The following is a 16,815-nucleotide window of genomic DNA, read 5'->3' as shown; positions in this document are numbered from 1 at the left end:
ATTCAAATAAAATAAATAAAATCGTGATCTTAGAGGACCAGCTGAATTGTCCCCGAAGTAAGATTCTCTCTTTTGTTTGTTTGTTTGTTTGTTTTTGTTTTGTTTGTCTGTTGGAATCAGTAGAGCGGCTCTATTTTTATAATGACAAGCATGTGATAGAACGCCCCTTAATTTACATACCTCCATATTATTGGCTGTGGATTTTCACCGCACGCCTATCTGATTGGAAAGCTGACTTCCAAGGGCGTGGTTACTGTTGACACGCCCCTCTTACCTGTGATTGAAGTTTAACCATTGATGTGCTGGAACCATTTGAAATTCTTCGCGAATGAAACACGCGGTTTGTATTGCGCTGTTTGTAAACACGCGGTTTGTATTGCGCTGTTTGTAAACACGCGGTTTGTATTGCGCTGTTTGTAAACACGCGGTTTGTATTGCGCTGTTTGTAAACACGCGGTTTGTATTGCGCTGTTTGTAAACACGCGGTTTGTATTGCGCTGTTTGTAAACACGCGGTTTGTATTGCGCTGTTTGTTTTTGTCACAGTCAGGGTCGGATCCAGACTTTCATGATGTGATTTTTGTATTTGTAAACACGCGGTTTGTATTGCGCTGTTTGTTTTTGTCAACGTCACTGAATTTATTTATAAGAAACGTTATAATTTATTTATAAAGGCACACTATTCAAACAATGTATCATTATTATTATTATTATTATTATTATTATTATTATTATTATTATTACACGTTTGCGATGTCTTTACAATGGTATGCAGACGTTTCATTTTAGAATATAAAATACCGTGCAGTGATTTGTCCCCGATGATAGCCATGCCTGGGGGGTACTGTCAGTGTTAGGTAGAGATGTTGACAGAAGAACTACTGTACGTGTAGAAGGATGGTAAACATGGCAATATGTGGAAGCTCATCCTGGTCAAAAAACCGCGTTATTTAGTACGTGTTTGAAATATATATGTAGGCTACACGGTCTAATTTCACTTTAGTACGCGTAGTTGTAATTACACGTACTAGTGTGACCAATTGGGTCACAGAAAATGAGAATGGATTTAAAAAAAAATACTGCATGCAATATATGATCCAATTAAACGTCTCTTTACATTTGGACTTGGTATTAAATTCCAGTGAAAGAAAGACCGGGACCCTCCGAGAACATAAGTGTAAAACTGAAATAAATATAATTAGGAAAAAACAAACAACAACAACAACAAAGATTGATCCAAAGTGAACCAGCGTTGTGTCTCTCGAGAAGTCGGCAGCACTCAGCAAATTAAGATTTGCAACTCAGAAGAAAATCTCTCGCCGGCATGATTTGCAATTTTCCTTGTTGATTGATTTATTTATTTGCCAGCCACTACATAGAAAATGCGTAGCTCGCTGGCATTAATTGAGAACACGTAGTATTTTATGCAGTCTGATTGGTCCAAATCAAGCGTGTACTAAATATTTAAAACACGTACTAATGCTTTTGACCCGGAATGCCTTCTCTAGAAATAATAAGCCCTTTTCATTCATGATGACCGAGGCGCTATTATTTTTCTGTCACCTGCACTTCACTATCTGACCAGAGGGGGGCGACGGTCAGTTTCTTAATTTAACACCAACCATAAAAGAGAGAGAATGCCCTCATACACTGATTCAGAAAACAGCAGTGCTACCAGGACAAAGCCGTGGGGTTTCATATTGTAAATCACAATTACCCGTCAAACGTTTTTAATTATGAATGTTGTATGCATATTTTAATGAACTATCCAGCAAGATGTTTTACAGCTGTGCTGTTTCACATCAAAACCGCCAGGGGTCGCGTTTGAGATAAGTCTATATAGTGTACTGAGCCGTGTCTGTTCGGAGCGTGTGTAACCCGCTGACCGATTATTGAACGGTTAATGTTCGAGTATTAACGGTTAATGTTCGAGTATTAACGGTTAATGTTCGAGTGGTGAGCATGTTACGGGACTATGCGTGTGTGTTTTATTAAAGTTGCTGCCTACAAACTGATCCTTGCCGCCACGTTTGTTTAGCTGATATTTAGAGGAATTGCATCTGTCCTTCCATTCTGGTTGAGTTCTCAATCACTTAATTGATCCCTTAATTGAACTATTCATTAGCTTAATTAGACCTTTAAAAAGTTGGAGAGATCAAGTTAACGATACCGTTTTATAAGTAACTTGAAACCAGCAACTCTTTAAGCGCTGTAAACAATTGAGCACATTATTAGTTTAATTAAGTGATTAATTAATTAAGGGTTTAATTAAATGGGTCCCCAGGGCAGGAGTTAGGAAGCACCTCCTTTACAAATCGTTGAACGAGAAACACTGGCATGTAGAACTTTGAACAGCACATGGGGTGTTACCAAGTATTACCACTAGGTGGCGTACAGACTAAGAATTGAAGAAAAACTGCAAAACCGCATTGATTTAAAGCGCAATGCTGTACTTGCTGTACTTAATCTTTATTTTATATAGCGCCTTTCATAGTGAAACACCACCTCAAAGCGCTTTACAAGATGCAGTAAATACAAGAAAATCCACACACACACACACACACAGATGAGAGGTTGGGGGTTGCAAAACGCGTTTGCAATTCTCTGGATTCATGACACCGTATAGCTCCTTCTTTCGTTGAATTTGACACATACTCATCTGTCTGGCTGCAGAAGGGTGGGTTTCAAAAATGCCCTTGTTTACGCGCCTTAGAATTGAAGCAAGAACTAAAAGAAACTTTTGTAAATTCCGTGACAAGTCAAATACTTCCCCAAATTTACCACAATTATGTGTTTTATAATGTTTATCTTTTATTTTATTTTGTTTGTTTGTTTCTTAAAACATAATTATATATATATATAACATACACACACACATATATATATATATATATATATATATATACACACATATATATATATATATATATATATATATTTTAATTTATATATATATATATAATATCTATATATTAAAATAAAACAAAAAACATAAACATTTTATCTTTGTTTAATCTTAAAATAGTTAGATATTATCAAACATGGTTGTTTTTTTTTTTTTAAATGTAAACGACGATTCTATCAGTTTTGCAAAGATCTTTCTTGTTAAGCAGTTCGATAGCTGTTTCACTTCAAGCAAGCGTTAGACATTTAAACCCCTCCCACCCCCAGTGTGGTCCAATCAGGTTGGGCCTCTTAATGAAGAGTCTCTCCCGCCCTGTGACACGCCAAGTGGGCGGGTAACCCCCTCTGTGCCCCGCCCCTCATGCAAATTAGCCGCGTTTTCAGGGATTCATTCCAATTTATGCAGAGCAGCTCTACAGTGTTTGGATGTTTAAAAAGTACAGCGCAGTATGTTTTTTTTCATTATAAAAATGCTAAATATATTAAAATTAAAGGAACAAACAACACACGTTATTATAATAAATACGATATTTATTAATAATTATCGATACAGTATTTATTCACATTGTAATCAATATTGGCTTTCATTAAAAAATAAATAAAATACAAACGAAAACCTTGTTTTGCACTAAATCACACGCCTGTAACACAGTAGCCTGCATGAAATATTCCGCCTGACGCTCCTCTTACAAACATTGTGTTTGGGATTCTGCTGGTTCGTGTGTTTTCACCTCTAAGCGTATTGCAATCAACCTATTAGACATTTGCACACTTATTACTTTTTAAAATTATGTTTTTATGTTGTTTTCATCTGTGCGGCGGTGCTGTATAATAATGTCATAGAAACACTAACATAACTCAAATGAAACTGCAACAAATAATAATAATAATAATAATAATAATAAAAAAAAACAAATAACAGTTTTTAAATGGACTATATTTTACCCTCTCTGCGGCATATGTCAACACACTCGTGATATTAACGCTGTAAATAGGTCAGTGTAACTTTCTCACCCCGGTGTTTGTGTGCTGTGACGCATTCTTAACAAACTACAAAACAGGCGCTCGCTGTATATACTGAACGCAATATCCCTACAAAAAACCCAAAACAAACAAAACACACGGTATTATTCTGCAGTATCTCATGGGCTCAATATTATTTGCGAATTCTACGGGTTGTGCAAATTCCAGTCTGGAATTCCGCGGAAACTCCGCTTCGCTCAGACTGACAGAAGGCGTGAACATTCCTAGGTAAAAAACGAAAATAAATCTGTATATTCCAAATACAGGCTATAGAAGCCGTCAGAGTTTTCTTCATATTCTTAGGGTTATGCTATACAATGTGTTAAACTTTTATTTTGTACGGCTTTGGTAATGTTTTTATTTGTTCATTTTTTAAAGCTTGATAGACTTGATTTATTTTTCTGTTCAGTAACAAGCAACGGCCTTGCACAATAAAAAATAAATGCATCAATACAGTTTAATGTACAATAACTAATACACTGCTCTTTATATGCAAGCCCACGCAATCCCCCCGGGAGAGATCGATATACAACGCTGCTCTGATGAATGCGCTTACAGTTAAAAGGTTTTTACACTGACTAAGTTCAAGTCGATATCTCAGTGTGTCTTTTGCAATGTTGAAATGTGCATATCCCGGAGGAATAGATAAGAACTTGGCAGGGTTTTCCTGTTTTAATGAATTCTATAAAATATTATAAAATATACCTGCATTTTCGAGTAAATAATTCTATTTAAAATTGTATTTTCTTAATAATTGGTATATAAGGGGAAAAAAAACCCCAAAGGAGAACTCGCAGCCAGGAATTGAGTTTGCCCAAGAGAACCAGCCGAAGCTGTAAGAAAATGATATTGCTTTCACTAATTTACCAATTTTTTTTTTTTTAATTCTATTAAACACGCTGCATGGTCCTGCAGGGGCTGCTGGGTTAAAGAGTGGTCTTCTACTTGAGTATCGACCACTTGATCTGTTCCTTTGCCGATTGCAACACCTGAAATAAAAACAGACAACAGGAATTTAGCATCAACAACAACAAAAAAAAAACCCCCTCCCCTCCATATCGATCTATTTGACCAGTTAGCAAAGTCCTCTGCAATCCTGCTTTTCAGCTGGACTCTCTCCCTCTCTCTCAATCACAGGATATTACTTGACTGCACACAGTAGAGGCCGTTTTGGCAATGCGCGTGCTATTTGTATCGCAAGCTTCAAAGCTAGTTTGTCCTCGCTGTGTGACCCAAGCTTGCCCTGCTCTCTGTCTGTCTGTCTGTGTGTCTGTCTGTCTGTCTGTGTGTTGCAACAAACATTTGGCATCAAGTCAGACCGACCTATTGAAAGAACAACTTTGACGCGGTTACACCAAAGCAGTTGCAATCCAGTCTTTTATCTGCATGACACAAAACAACCAGAAGATGTCGCTGCAGATCATATAAAAAATTAAAAAAAAAAACTGGCTGAGGACTCGATGTAATTTTACAACAAATCCCACGGTACTGAAATGCTATTTAGAAAAGTGGCACCCGTTTACAAAAAAATACGAAATACCACAATATGGAACTACAGCACAGTTACTGCCTATGCTTTCAGAATTGATTGCAACACAGACATACACACGCAACAAAAATCTATAAATGCAATGTTATCGCCAAGTGCTTAACACGGTAGTGATGCTATACACCCCTGTATCGCATCCCCAGAGGCAGACTGGCACATCTGTGCATGTGTTTGTGCAGCCGGTTCCCTGGTGATACCCCACTGGCACCCCCACACACTGGAGACGCTTGAACCTGGGCTCGCAGGGGTGGGACGGAGGGAATTGTCAGTTTCGCAGAGATTTGCTGAGTGGATTCAAGCAGAAGGGCAGTTAGTGTTGGGTGAAAAACAGGTTAGAGAGGAAGAGAGAAGAGCAGGTTATTATTGTGTTGCTGTTAGTATCGTTGTTATTGAGCTTAAAGAAATTGCCATCATGTAAAGTTCACCACAATAGCAGAGTAGTTTTGCAGGTGTGTTTTTTTTGGGGGTTGGTGGGGGCATTTATTATCCCAACCAGGCCAGAACCCATACGTAAGAGGGCCACCCTAACCTGGATTGTGTTACCCCCTGGAACCAGTGCTAAGGAGTGTCTGTACCAAGTCCAATCACAGCAGGATGAGCAGTTCACAGCCAAGTCACAGTGATAAAGTATTTTCAAAGGCAAGGTTTCTCTTATTACCTGAGCCACGCTCTGCTCCGATAGGGGGCTATCATCACCCTAGACAGACAGAGAGAGGGGGAAAAAAAAGCAAAAGGAAGAGATTCAACTAAAGATAAAATAAAAACTCCTTAAGAACTCAAAGGCAACAAAAGCAGAGTGCCCCACTTGCTGTTTCACTTAAAACTCAGATCCCCTTGCAGTTTCTGGCAGTAGGAGAGCCCCAGTCCCTGTACTGTGGTGTGTGAGCTCATGCAGGGTTACCTGAGCGCTCTCGCTTCGCCCCCCTTCTCTCTCTCTCTCTCTCACTGCCTCTCTCTCTATGCGCTCTGGGTCTGATGGCCCTGCAGCTCAGCGCTACCCGAGATATAGTCAAAGAGAACGAAGCCGTAGGCGGGCTCGGACAGGGTCTACCAGGGGAGAGGGGGGAAGAAAGACCAAGGAGAAGACAGGTAAGAAAGAGGGAGGCAGGAAGGAAGGAAGGAGGTAAGGAACACCAAAGAGGACGTCACAAGAGGAAAGATAACTTTATCTTACCTTGAAATTCACCTTCTGGATGACCTGCTGAGGGTCACTCTCCAGGATCACACTGAGAGAGGGAGGGAGAGTCACATAACAAACAATACTGCAGAATACAGCTCTGTACAGTACAGATACTGTATACACATTTCAATACTGATCTATACAATACAGCTATTTACAATCCGCAATAAGTTACCTAACTTTAATTTCATTAAAAAAAAACAAACATGTAAATTGAACCCTATAAGTAATTGAATGTAAGCTGAAGCGGCTCTTGCCATGTCAAAGGAAAGTCACCCAGGAATCCAGCGCGCTCCCTATGAATTCAGCGCGCTCCCTATGAATTCAGCGCGCTCGCTATGAATTCAGCGCGCTCCCTATGAATTCAACATGCTCGCTATGAACCCAGCGCGCTCACTATGAATTCAGCGCGCTCCCTATGAATTCAGCGCGCTCGCTATGAATTCAGCACGCTCGCTATGAATTCAACAGCGCTCGCTATGAATTCAACAGCGCTCGCTATGAATTCAACAGCGCTCGCTATGAATTCAACAGCGCTCGCTATGAATTCAACAGCGCTCGCTATGAATTCAACAGCGCTCGCTATGAATTCAACAGCGCTCGCTATGAATTCAACAGCGCTCGCTATGAATTCAACAGCGCTCGCTATGAATTCAACAGCGCTCGCTATGAATTCAACAGCGCTCGCTATGAATTCAACAGCGCTCGCTATGAATTCAGCAGCGCTCGCTATGAATTCAGCACGCTCGCTATGAATTCAGCACGCTCGCTATGAATTCAGAGACTCTGCAAGTGCTTTGAGAGCTATGGACGACCTGCCTGTAATATCACAGGAAGAGACACGGATACACACAGGATCTCTGACTGAAACTTTAAAATGGCTGTGTGAATAATCTGTGAATGCATCGCTGCTGCATGAACACATCGCTGCTGCGTGAATGCATCATTGCTGCGTCAATGCATCGCTGCGTCTCTCACCCTCCATCCACGATCTCGTCCACCACCAGGAACACACCATCCAGATTTTCTACCAGGGAGCGCTTCTCCACGTTCTTCCTGGGAATTGGAGACAGACAGCTTAATATAACACTACAGAGGAGATGCAGCCATTCTGCTTGCTGGTGACCGAACACTTCACTCTAAACAGCTGCAGTATAAAGGTGAGAAGGACACTGCTACTAGCAGCGCACACACAGTACCATTTAAAATGCATGTGCATTCAAACTCAGTCTCACTAAGTTGCACAGCACAGCACTGCAATGCCATTATCTGTTTAAATTAAAGAGCACAGCTCCGAGGAAGCCAAAGACAACATCTTACCGTAACATCAGGTTCAGAGACTCGGACAGACAGTTGAGGACGGTCATCAACATCAGCTAGTAAAAAAAAAAACACACACAAAACAAAGCACACGCGTTTTATTTATTTATTTTTTTTTTAATTGCACAGACATAACTGTTAACATTTTTTATTTAATTGCAGCTTTTATTATATATATATATATATATATATATATATATCTATATCTATATCTATATCTATATATATATATATATATATATATATATATATATATATATATATATATATATATATATATATATATATATCTATATATATATATATATATATATATATATATATATATATATATATATATGGACAGCTTAACATTTCCACTCAAAGTCTTTCTCAATGTCTTCAATGGAAAGACACCATGAATTCAATGACACACATTTGAGAAAGGCTTCGGTGGTCAATTAATTTATTATGTTTCTTTCAGTGTTTCTAAATGTTGAACAGGCTTCTGTTTTAAGGATACCAGGTGGACAGTATGTTGCAATATTACCTCGTTTTCGTTGGCGCTCCCCACGACATACAAAAAGAGGTCAATGCTGCTTTTATAAACAATTGTCATCCCCTCCAAAAATGCAATCTCACCTGGAAGGGGGAAAAGAACAAAATATTACATACCCAGCAAGAAACAGCAATTACAAATGCATCTACAACATGCACCAAGCTTTACAATGCTACAGCGACTGTTACAACAAAGCAACAAAAAAGAATTCCCCAAAAACAAAACAAGGTTATTCTGCACAATGTGTTTTGTCATTATTATTATTATTATTATTATTATTATTATTATTATTATTATGGAGAATGATAATAAAACAAACTTACTGTCAGTTTTGTGTGTTTTGTTGAAGACGTGCTTCTCGAAATTCCTCTGTTCTTTCATGGAAGGATACAGCTTAGGATCGTAGTACTGTAAAAAATAAATAAATAAAACAATGAAGATAATGAGCAAAGAACAAAGGACTCTGCAGCCCCGAGATTGACAGGCAGACGACAAACCCATTACCCTTTCCGTGAATTAAAGAGCTGTGTTTATACCTGCTTAACCTGACTCACAAACACAGATCTTTGTATCTGTCTCATTTGTTTATTTCTGGGGATTGCGTTTACATCTCTCATTCATTTCTTGTTTTCTGCAATTGTTTTACTGTCCATGTTTTTGTTGTCAGCATTCACTATGACTGTGCACACACGGGTCTCCCACAGTTTAGAACAGTACCTTTGCAAGCAGCCTGTTGTCATCATTGTCCAGTATGAAAAGTGCTTTGACTGTGTAAAGCGAGGGTTCCTAAACAAGATAAACAGTTATTTTGCAGCTTTTATTACATTGTCGTATTCTTCAAGCTGAGGGCAGTATGACTACTAAACTTTCAAGAGCTGGTGGTGCTACAACTTATTACTTCTATAGCATTCATAAATAAGACCCATGTCATGTATTATTATTATTAAAAACAATATAGGCATCTCACTTATAAAAGTTTAACACAGTAACGATAATATATTGACGTTTTCGCCTCATGCTTTTTCCATGGCTGCAGATGTATTTGCCACGGTCTGCATCATGCTTTACCATACCTCTCTGGGCTTGTAGGATGCTATCAGACTGCTGTGTTTTCACTCTCCTTGTAAACTTTTACAACGCTAGAACTGGAAAGAAAACCAGATTCTCTCATGGAATGCTTAGGTCCCAACTTAAACAAAAAACAAACAAAAAAACAAAACAAACCCCGGGACTGGTCACCTGCAGGACCTGGCGTTCCAGAACCTGTGTACTAAAACTGAGCGCGATAGACTGGACTCGCTCTGCAGCCTCCGCCCTGCCGGGTCACTCCAAGCCAAAGTTCTGTTATGCACTGACTGCTTCTGATTCCGAGTCAAAGTGTATCACAGAACTTGGGCCGAGAAGACTGCTGTGGCTGGAAGCACCGCGTGTGCTTTAGGAGAGCAGAAGGGGGTGTAGCTGTTGAGTTCGCCACTGCAGTACTCGAACCCGAACACCTTATTGCATTGACTCCCGGGCAACCTGCCCCGATATAATGACCACAAGACAGACCCTGCCCTGCCCTGTAACTATACCCGAGGACTACTTGAACGGCGTCAGTAACAAAAACGCCCAGCGGGCTACATTGCAAGGTGTTTGCAAAAAACGAAACAGTGACGTAATAAAGTACTGGGCTGTTACACCGCGCACTGCACAAGACGTGGCACGACTGAAAACCACTCGTGACGTGACATTTGTCAGGGGAAGTTTTCAGCAAAGTTTATTATTATGATTATGGTGAATATTGCATTGCGTCACTGTTTGATCTTTGTCAGATTAATTAATCTTAAACGCCAGTTTTGCTATTGCTGTCTTTCTGATAATCGGTACTGCTTGATGGGAGTCGGTACTAACTCTTGACACACTGAAGGCTACAATTCCCCCAACAATTATTTACACACTATAGTATTTGTTTATTTATTACAAAAATGCGAACAGAACTAAACACGCAGACTTATTGCACTGAATAAGTTACATACATCACACACACACACAGTATAGAAACGTTTCAGTATAGTTATGCAGCAGCAAAATAATCGATTTTATAACATTCTGTAACAATGTATTTAGAATGGCCTCTCGCGTTCGAGGTATTTCCTGAGATATATATATATATATATATATAGAGAGAGAGAGAGAGAGATTGACAGATACACAGTGTAAATATTACACTGCATTGAAAGAGCATTATACGCGTTTATTTGCACAGATCGCTTACCGGAGCTCCAGATTCCATGGTGGTAGCTAAAGTAGCTCAGTGCTGTTGACGTGGACAAACTCGAGCTGTCATTTTTAACACAACCTCTCGGCTCCCCGGTGACTCATCGCTGGGAGGCACCCGCGTCTCCGGAGTCTGGAGCAGCGGTGAAACTGCTCCCCTTGGTCCGCCATGTTGGCTCCGTCTCTGCTTTCACTTGCAACGCGCCGCTGGCTCCGTGTTGGAGCCGGAATGGCGCCACTTGCACCCCCTCCCCCCTGACTCGGCCCATTTAGTGACTCGCCGGCCTGCTATAGGGGAATCACTAACAACGTGCAAAACCGAAAAGCACCCTGGGATGGCCAGAGTTTACTCGCAGCTGTCGCTCTTTTTAAATCTATGGTATGGCCAGCGCTCATTTACAAACACAGGATATAATTAGGACTGTTGCTTTTGCAGATACATATTCAGCTTTATGTTTGTTTATGTAAAATGTTAAACAAAGCAGTTATTTGAATAGAGTACACGTGTTAAATATAGGGCATGCTAACTAGTTTTAGGGCAATAGCCTGTATTTTGGTATGGAACTGTAGTCTATAGTCTTGCCTGGGTTTCATACAGTGCCATTTTCCTCTCCTCCTTCCCCTGCATGTGTAATTGTTCATAACAAGGGGTAAGTTCCAAAGCAGCATCAATGAGAAAGAGATTGCTTTTACCTGCTTTTTTTTGTTTGTTTTTTTGCTTTTGAAGATAAAACAGAACTTGAAGATGCTGGGATGCCACCACTAACCAGACAGAAGGTTTGAAGAATGGGAATGAAAAAGCAGATGTCCCAGATTCTGTACAGCTTGAACTGGACAGTGAAACAGAGCCACTGGCAGATGGTGTGTGTGTTCAACGCTAAGACACGGAGGAATGTAGCTCTCCACTTCATTTATATTTTAGGGTTGTATTGTTATTGGAGTCAGTATTTATCGCTGTACTGCCTTGGCCCAGACTAAGAGAGCCTGGTAAAAAATAATAATAATAATAATAATAATAATAATTTAAAAAATAGATGTGGTTTTTAAAGATTCCTGAAATGCAACACCCAGAGATTATCGATTATTTTGTGAGGATGATTCATTTTCCGGTAACCATGTTGATGTTTGCTCAGTTGAAAGCATTTCAGCTGGGCATTCATTTCCTCCAGGACTCAGACTGTGCTATTTTACTGCAGGGTAAAGGCTAGAGAATGCATGGGATTCATTCCCAGTCCAGAATAATTCACTGTGTCTGCCTCTCTCTGTGTCTGTTTGTCTGTCCATATCTCTCTCTCTCTCTCTCTCTCTGCTGTATGTGTCTGTTTGTCTGTCTATATGTCTCTCTCTCTCTTCTGCATGTGTCTGTCTGTCTATATGTCTGTCTCCTGTATGTGTCTGTCTGTCTGTCTGTCTCTGTGAATCTGCCTGTGTCTCTCTCTATGTCCTTGTGTGTGTGTGTGTGTCTCTCTCTTTCTTGGTCAGATGCGTCAACTGTGCCTTTTTTGTCCCTTGTAAATCTCTGCTAGAATGTAACCACCTGTTGCTACTTGCAATAACAACGTAATCTCTAACCCATAATATATATTTTTTGCAGTATACATTGCATAACGTTAATGCATTCCTTTTACCTCTCATTTTCTACATTCATTTTCTTGCAAACCCAGGATGTATATACTGCCACCACATTGTAGATTCACTTCCTGTGCAGCACCTATGAGGCCCCCATCTGACTTGTTGTTTCATATGGTTATTTATTTCAAACTTGGCCCCTTTCATGTTTAACCACTCGATGGTAGCACAGTTTGTCAAAGTAGATTATAAACTGACTGACATTTTGTGATCTGTTTATTGCACACTACCCGATGTTATTTTGTGAAACAAAATATATAGTACTGAAAAAAAGGATGACGGGAATTAATAAAATAAACTCACAAGAACATAATCATCATATAACAATAGCTGGGCTTCAGTTAGCTACAGGAAAACAATTCCATCTGCAGTTTATGTGACCTCATAGATTACGAGACCAGTGGTCGATTAGTTTCTAAACTGTTTATAACCCTGAGATGGAATTGTTTTCCTGTAACTCGCTGAAGAGGCCTGTCATCTTTCCTAACATGTTTTTTTTTTAAGCGTCGTGTTTCAGGGCTGTGCAGTCGTTCTGTCTCGTTATCCCTTAGCGCTTCAGCTTTATTTGGATGACTCGCCTTTACCTTGTTTTAATTTCCCATTCATCTCCAGTTTCTCTGAGATACGAATGGACCAGCTTTACATCTTTGTTTTTTTGTTTGTTTTTTTAACATATTCTCATTTTGTTGATCAGCAATGAACATTTCTGTACTGTGAGTGTAGTCGAGCGATTGAAAACAAGACATTTTGTGTTTGAATTTAAAGTGATGGTCTCGAGTCGAATGGGTCAAAGTCCAAGTATATTTTCCTTTAGAGGAATTATCACTTTTTGACGTCACTACTGTGGTATTATGGCTTTTTTCCCCCAATGGCTGAGGATGCAAATATACACACACACACTGAAATAACACGTCTACATCTCCTGTTGCCAGACACTTTAACACAAATGACCGCACTGCAGAAGACAATCCGTGGGACAAATCACTGCTATGGGACCAACGCAGCCAGGAAGCAAAAAACAACGCGAATTAATTTTCAAATTAGACACTTTGGAACCTCTTGGAATGAACATGCTGTTCTGAAGTCATCATGACATCATCCTCTGGAACGTTTCTTTTGAAAGACATGTTTAGAAAAAAAACAAAAAAAACAATAGCTTTTCCCATCCAGCTGAAGCAGGACTGGCAGATCGAAACGTATGCATTGATTGGCGCTTTAAGACAGCTAAAACGGTAGTTGATTAAAATAAATAAATAAAAAAAATAAAACCCACATTTGGTGCCCTTGCCTAATCACCAGCTGCCAGGGGAGGCGGGTTCTGGCGCGGTGACGTCACCGGCCCGCAGCGCTCTGGAATATTCCACGCCTGCGCAGTGCGGGTGTCCATGTGCCGATGCGGTCCAGGGTGTTCTGCAATGGGAGGGTGGGGTCTGTCCAAACAAGCTTACCGGTAATGAAGTCCAGCCACAAAACCGACTGCACGACACCGGAGGCCATGCACTGCCGTTCACTCTGCCCCCCTGCACTCTGTGAGTATGAACGGGACTTTTAAAACGTGTGTGCGTGTCGCTCCCTAAACAAAAGCCGCCGGCCGCGCTGTTATTACATTGGTAACTGTGCCCTGGTGATATTAATTACACACTGCGCACAACTGTAATGTTCGTTTTTATTAAAATGATGCATTAAAAAGGGCTCGTGAACGTCCTGTACAAAGTTAAACAATATCTCAGCTACTCGACAGAAAAACCCCGCCCCCGGTTCCAGCTCATTGGTTGGCTGGCGTCAGAAGGCCGCTGCCGCCCCGCTGCCTTGGACTCTGATTGGCTGTCGGGTGCTGTCCGTCTCCGTGGAGCCACTTGTTGCTGGAGGTGTCCCGCCCCGGATTGAAGAGTGAGCACGCCGTCACCTGGGGGGGGCTGACCGAGACGCCGGGCTAGCCTATATATAATAATAATAATCATCATCATCATAACCATAATAATAATAATAATAATCATCATCACCACCCAGCAGCAGGAATACACTGCGCTCTGGGATCAGCAGCTGGAGCAATGCGAGGACAGCTTATCTCTTAGCATTTCTACAAGTATAATATCTTATTTTTTATGATGCGTCTTCGATTAACGTAATGTGAATCCAATTACTTTTTTTTTTTTTAAAAAGCAATAATAAATAGTAAAGGCATCTTCTTTTTAGGGCTCTGTTATTGAGGGGTGCATTCATTGTTTCCTGAGTGGACGATACAAGAGACACCCTAGGAAGTTAAGAACTCGTGAGAACTAAATCATGTATTAATAATAATAATAATAATAATAATAATAATAATAATAATAATAATAATAATAATGCAAAGGCAACGGTTGATTTGCTTGCTTTGTTGCACTGACTGTTTCAAATCTTTTCGGAGGCGTTGAAATCCGGCTGAAAACAGCTCATGAGTACAGCCTGCTCCGGAGACGTGAAACCAGCCGTGTTGCATGTTTTGGTTTTGTTTAGGCTTTAAAGGTTATTAGTAAACCGCGGGACTTCATGATGAAAGCACACTACTGGCTTGCAGGGGTAGACGTGGGATTAGATTTTAACTGTACAGTGGTACGATTTAATTGTATTTGTATTTGTTTGTTTATTGTGTTTTGAGCTGTGTGAGAGATCGGGGGCTTGTTTTTCCACTGTAATAATATTATTGTCGTGGTTTGTAAATGTTGAAGGAATTGTAACAAATTTAAAAAACCCGCCTTTTATGTTGAAAATGAGTAAACAAGAGTTTAATGAAATTCATCTAAACACTTTTCTTTGTCAGACCGGTACAAACCGGCAGTGGTGGTGTGGGTTAATCAGTAATACTATAGTGTAATAAAATAGTTAACCTGAAAGTAAGGGGGTGCTTTTGATGGGATTGCATTGTTACTGCATGCTCTGGTGTTTTTAATACTAACACTGGGTGCGTGCAAAGAGACCATTCTGCGCAGATTCCGACCGGTTTAGCAGAGGTCGGTCTTTGAAGATCATTGGCTGAATTGGTCCGAATCTGCGCAGAATGGTCTCTTTGCACAAACCCTCGGTTGTGTTTGGCAATCGAAACTGTACACACCAACGGAATACAACAAATATAACAAGCATTTGGACTCGGTGAATATAATAGACCGTGCGCACTAAAAGGGCAAATCGAAGCCTGGCAATGCGCCCGCAAAGGGAGGGAAGATCGCACCGTTTCCCGGGAAGCTGTTAGCATTGCGTTATATATGCACACAAACTAAAAAGCTGCTGTGGTTGCAACCGGTTTCCACAAAGTAGGTCGGGTGACACTCGCCGCTTGGCCTCCTGGGAGCCGCTAGTCTTTTTTTTCTGTAACAATGTGATTTTTCATAACACGTGGTTCGATTTTGCAGTTAAAAGTTGTGGTCTTGATCTGTAATCGTCCAATAATGCTTGGTTGAAAAAACTAGCTGCTCACAGGGTACAACTGGCGAGAGAGTAAATGCATGCAGGAATCCTGTCTAATAAGAACGCTTTATAAATAACTAGTGCTATCGCAGGTGGTGTGTATGCTTCTCTGCTTGTTTTCTTTGTCTAAAATAATCTAATGTAGCATAGCGGTTCTGTTGTAAAGGAAAGTTGCAAACGGGTTTTAAAAATAAATAAATGAGTAAATTGCCGTATTGTTGCACCTGGTTTCATCAGACCTGTCAGCTCTGAAGTGTGTGATTTTGCAATCCTCTTTTTATAACCCGGTGATGCTAAAGCATCAGATGAGAGGGGAGGAGTAGATTGGAAGGTATTTCATTGCAGGCGCTCACAGGTTTAGTCAGTGGATCCTTGGAAAGGCTAGTGGGGGGGTCTCCGGTTCCTCATCTGATCCTGCACTGCAGAGTGGCGAAGGGCCAGCCCCTGAAAAGCACAGACAGTTTATTGCAGGAAAGCTTGGCAGGCTGTTAAATTGAACGTCCGTATTCAGAAAGCTTAAAAGTGTTTCTCGCAGGACTAAATGCCCAACACATTGGCACCCGTGTTCTTGTTTTTTATTTAAAAAAAATATATAAAATTCATTAATTCTCTAGGGGGGAGGGTGTGTGTCTGTTTTTGAAATCCTTTGTGATTTGCACATTTTGTTTAATACAGTTTTGTGCTTTCTTGTCGCCCCTTTTTGTTTTTTTCACAGGAGTCCCGAGTCGAGCGACGAGGAAGGGTTTTGATTTCGGGTCCTGGAGAGCCGCGGCTGCATTACGCCTGGCTTGTTTCTCGAAGCAGTAGCCCACGGGAGAAGCCTCTCTGAAGCCTCTAGTTCAATTCTGGGGGGGGGGGGGACCCAAAACAAACCCTTCACAGAGGAGAGGAGAGGAGAGGAGAGGAGAGGAGACGAGGGGAGGTGTACCTCCCTTTTGGTTGTTTTCTGAGAGAGGGAGGGGAAAAAAGA

General features: G+C 40.6%; 1 protein-coding gene across 4 annotated transcripts; it reads right to left on the bottom strand.

The window, feature by feature from the left end:
- Positions 1-3,416: 3,416 nt before the first annotated feature.
- On the bottom strand, positions 3,417-10,874 carry copz2 (COPI coat complex subunit zeta 2). 4 transcript variants are annotated; one of them, XR_005947674.1, is made up of 10 exons: positions 10,771-10,874; positions 9,231-9,299; positions 8,837-8,921; positions 8,505-8,596; positions 7,976-8,031; positions 7,634-7,711; positions 6,650-6,701; positions 6,377-6,522; positions 6,134-6,172; positions 4,864-4,915 (listed from the first exon to the last, which is right to left on the bottom strand). XR_005947674.1 is itself a non-coding variant. In XM_041231820.1 (9 exons), exons 1-9 carry the CDS (start codon positions 10,786-10,788, stop codon positions 4,868-4,870), a joined length of 537 nt encoding a protein of 178 aa, XP_041087754.1. In that variant the 5' UTR covers positions 10,789-10,874; the 3' UTR covers positions 3,417-4,867. The 4 variants fall into 4 exon arrangements, 3 of the variants coding, with proteins under 3 accessions (XP_041087754.1, XP_041087755.1, XP_041087757.1); XM_041231820.1 differs by lacking the exon at positions 6,377-6,522 and having other exon boundaries at positions 3,417-4,915; XM_041231821.1 differs by lacking the exon at positions 6,377-6,522 and having other exon boundaries at positions 3,417-4,915; positions 6,662-6,701.
- Between the last annotated feature and the right edge of the window lie 5,941 nt (positions 10,875-16,815).

This window comes from Polyodon spathula, chromosome 28, assembly GCF_017654505.1.
Source record: "Polyodon spathula isolate WHYD16114869_AA chromosome 28, ASM1765450v1, whole genome shotgun sequence".
NCBI lineage: Eukaryota > Metazoa > Chordata > Actinopteri > Acipenseriformes > Polyodontidae > Polyodon > Polyodon spathula.
Note: the sequence above shows the minus strand (reverse complement) of the source record. Positions and strands in the feature narration are given on the sequence as shown.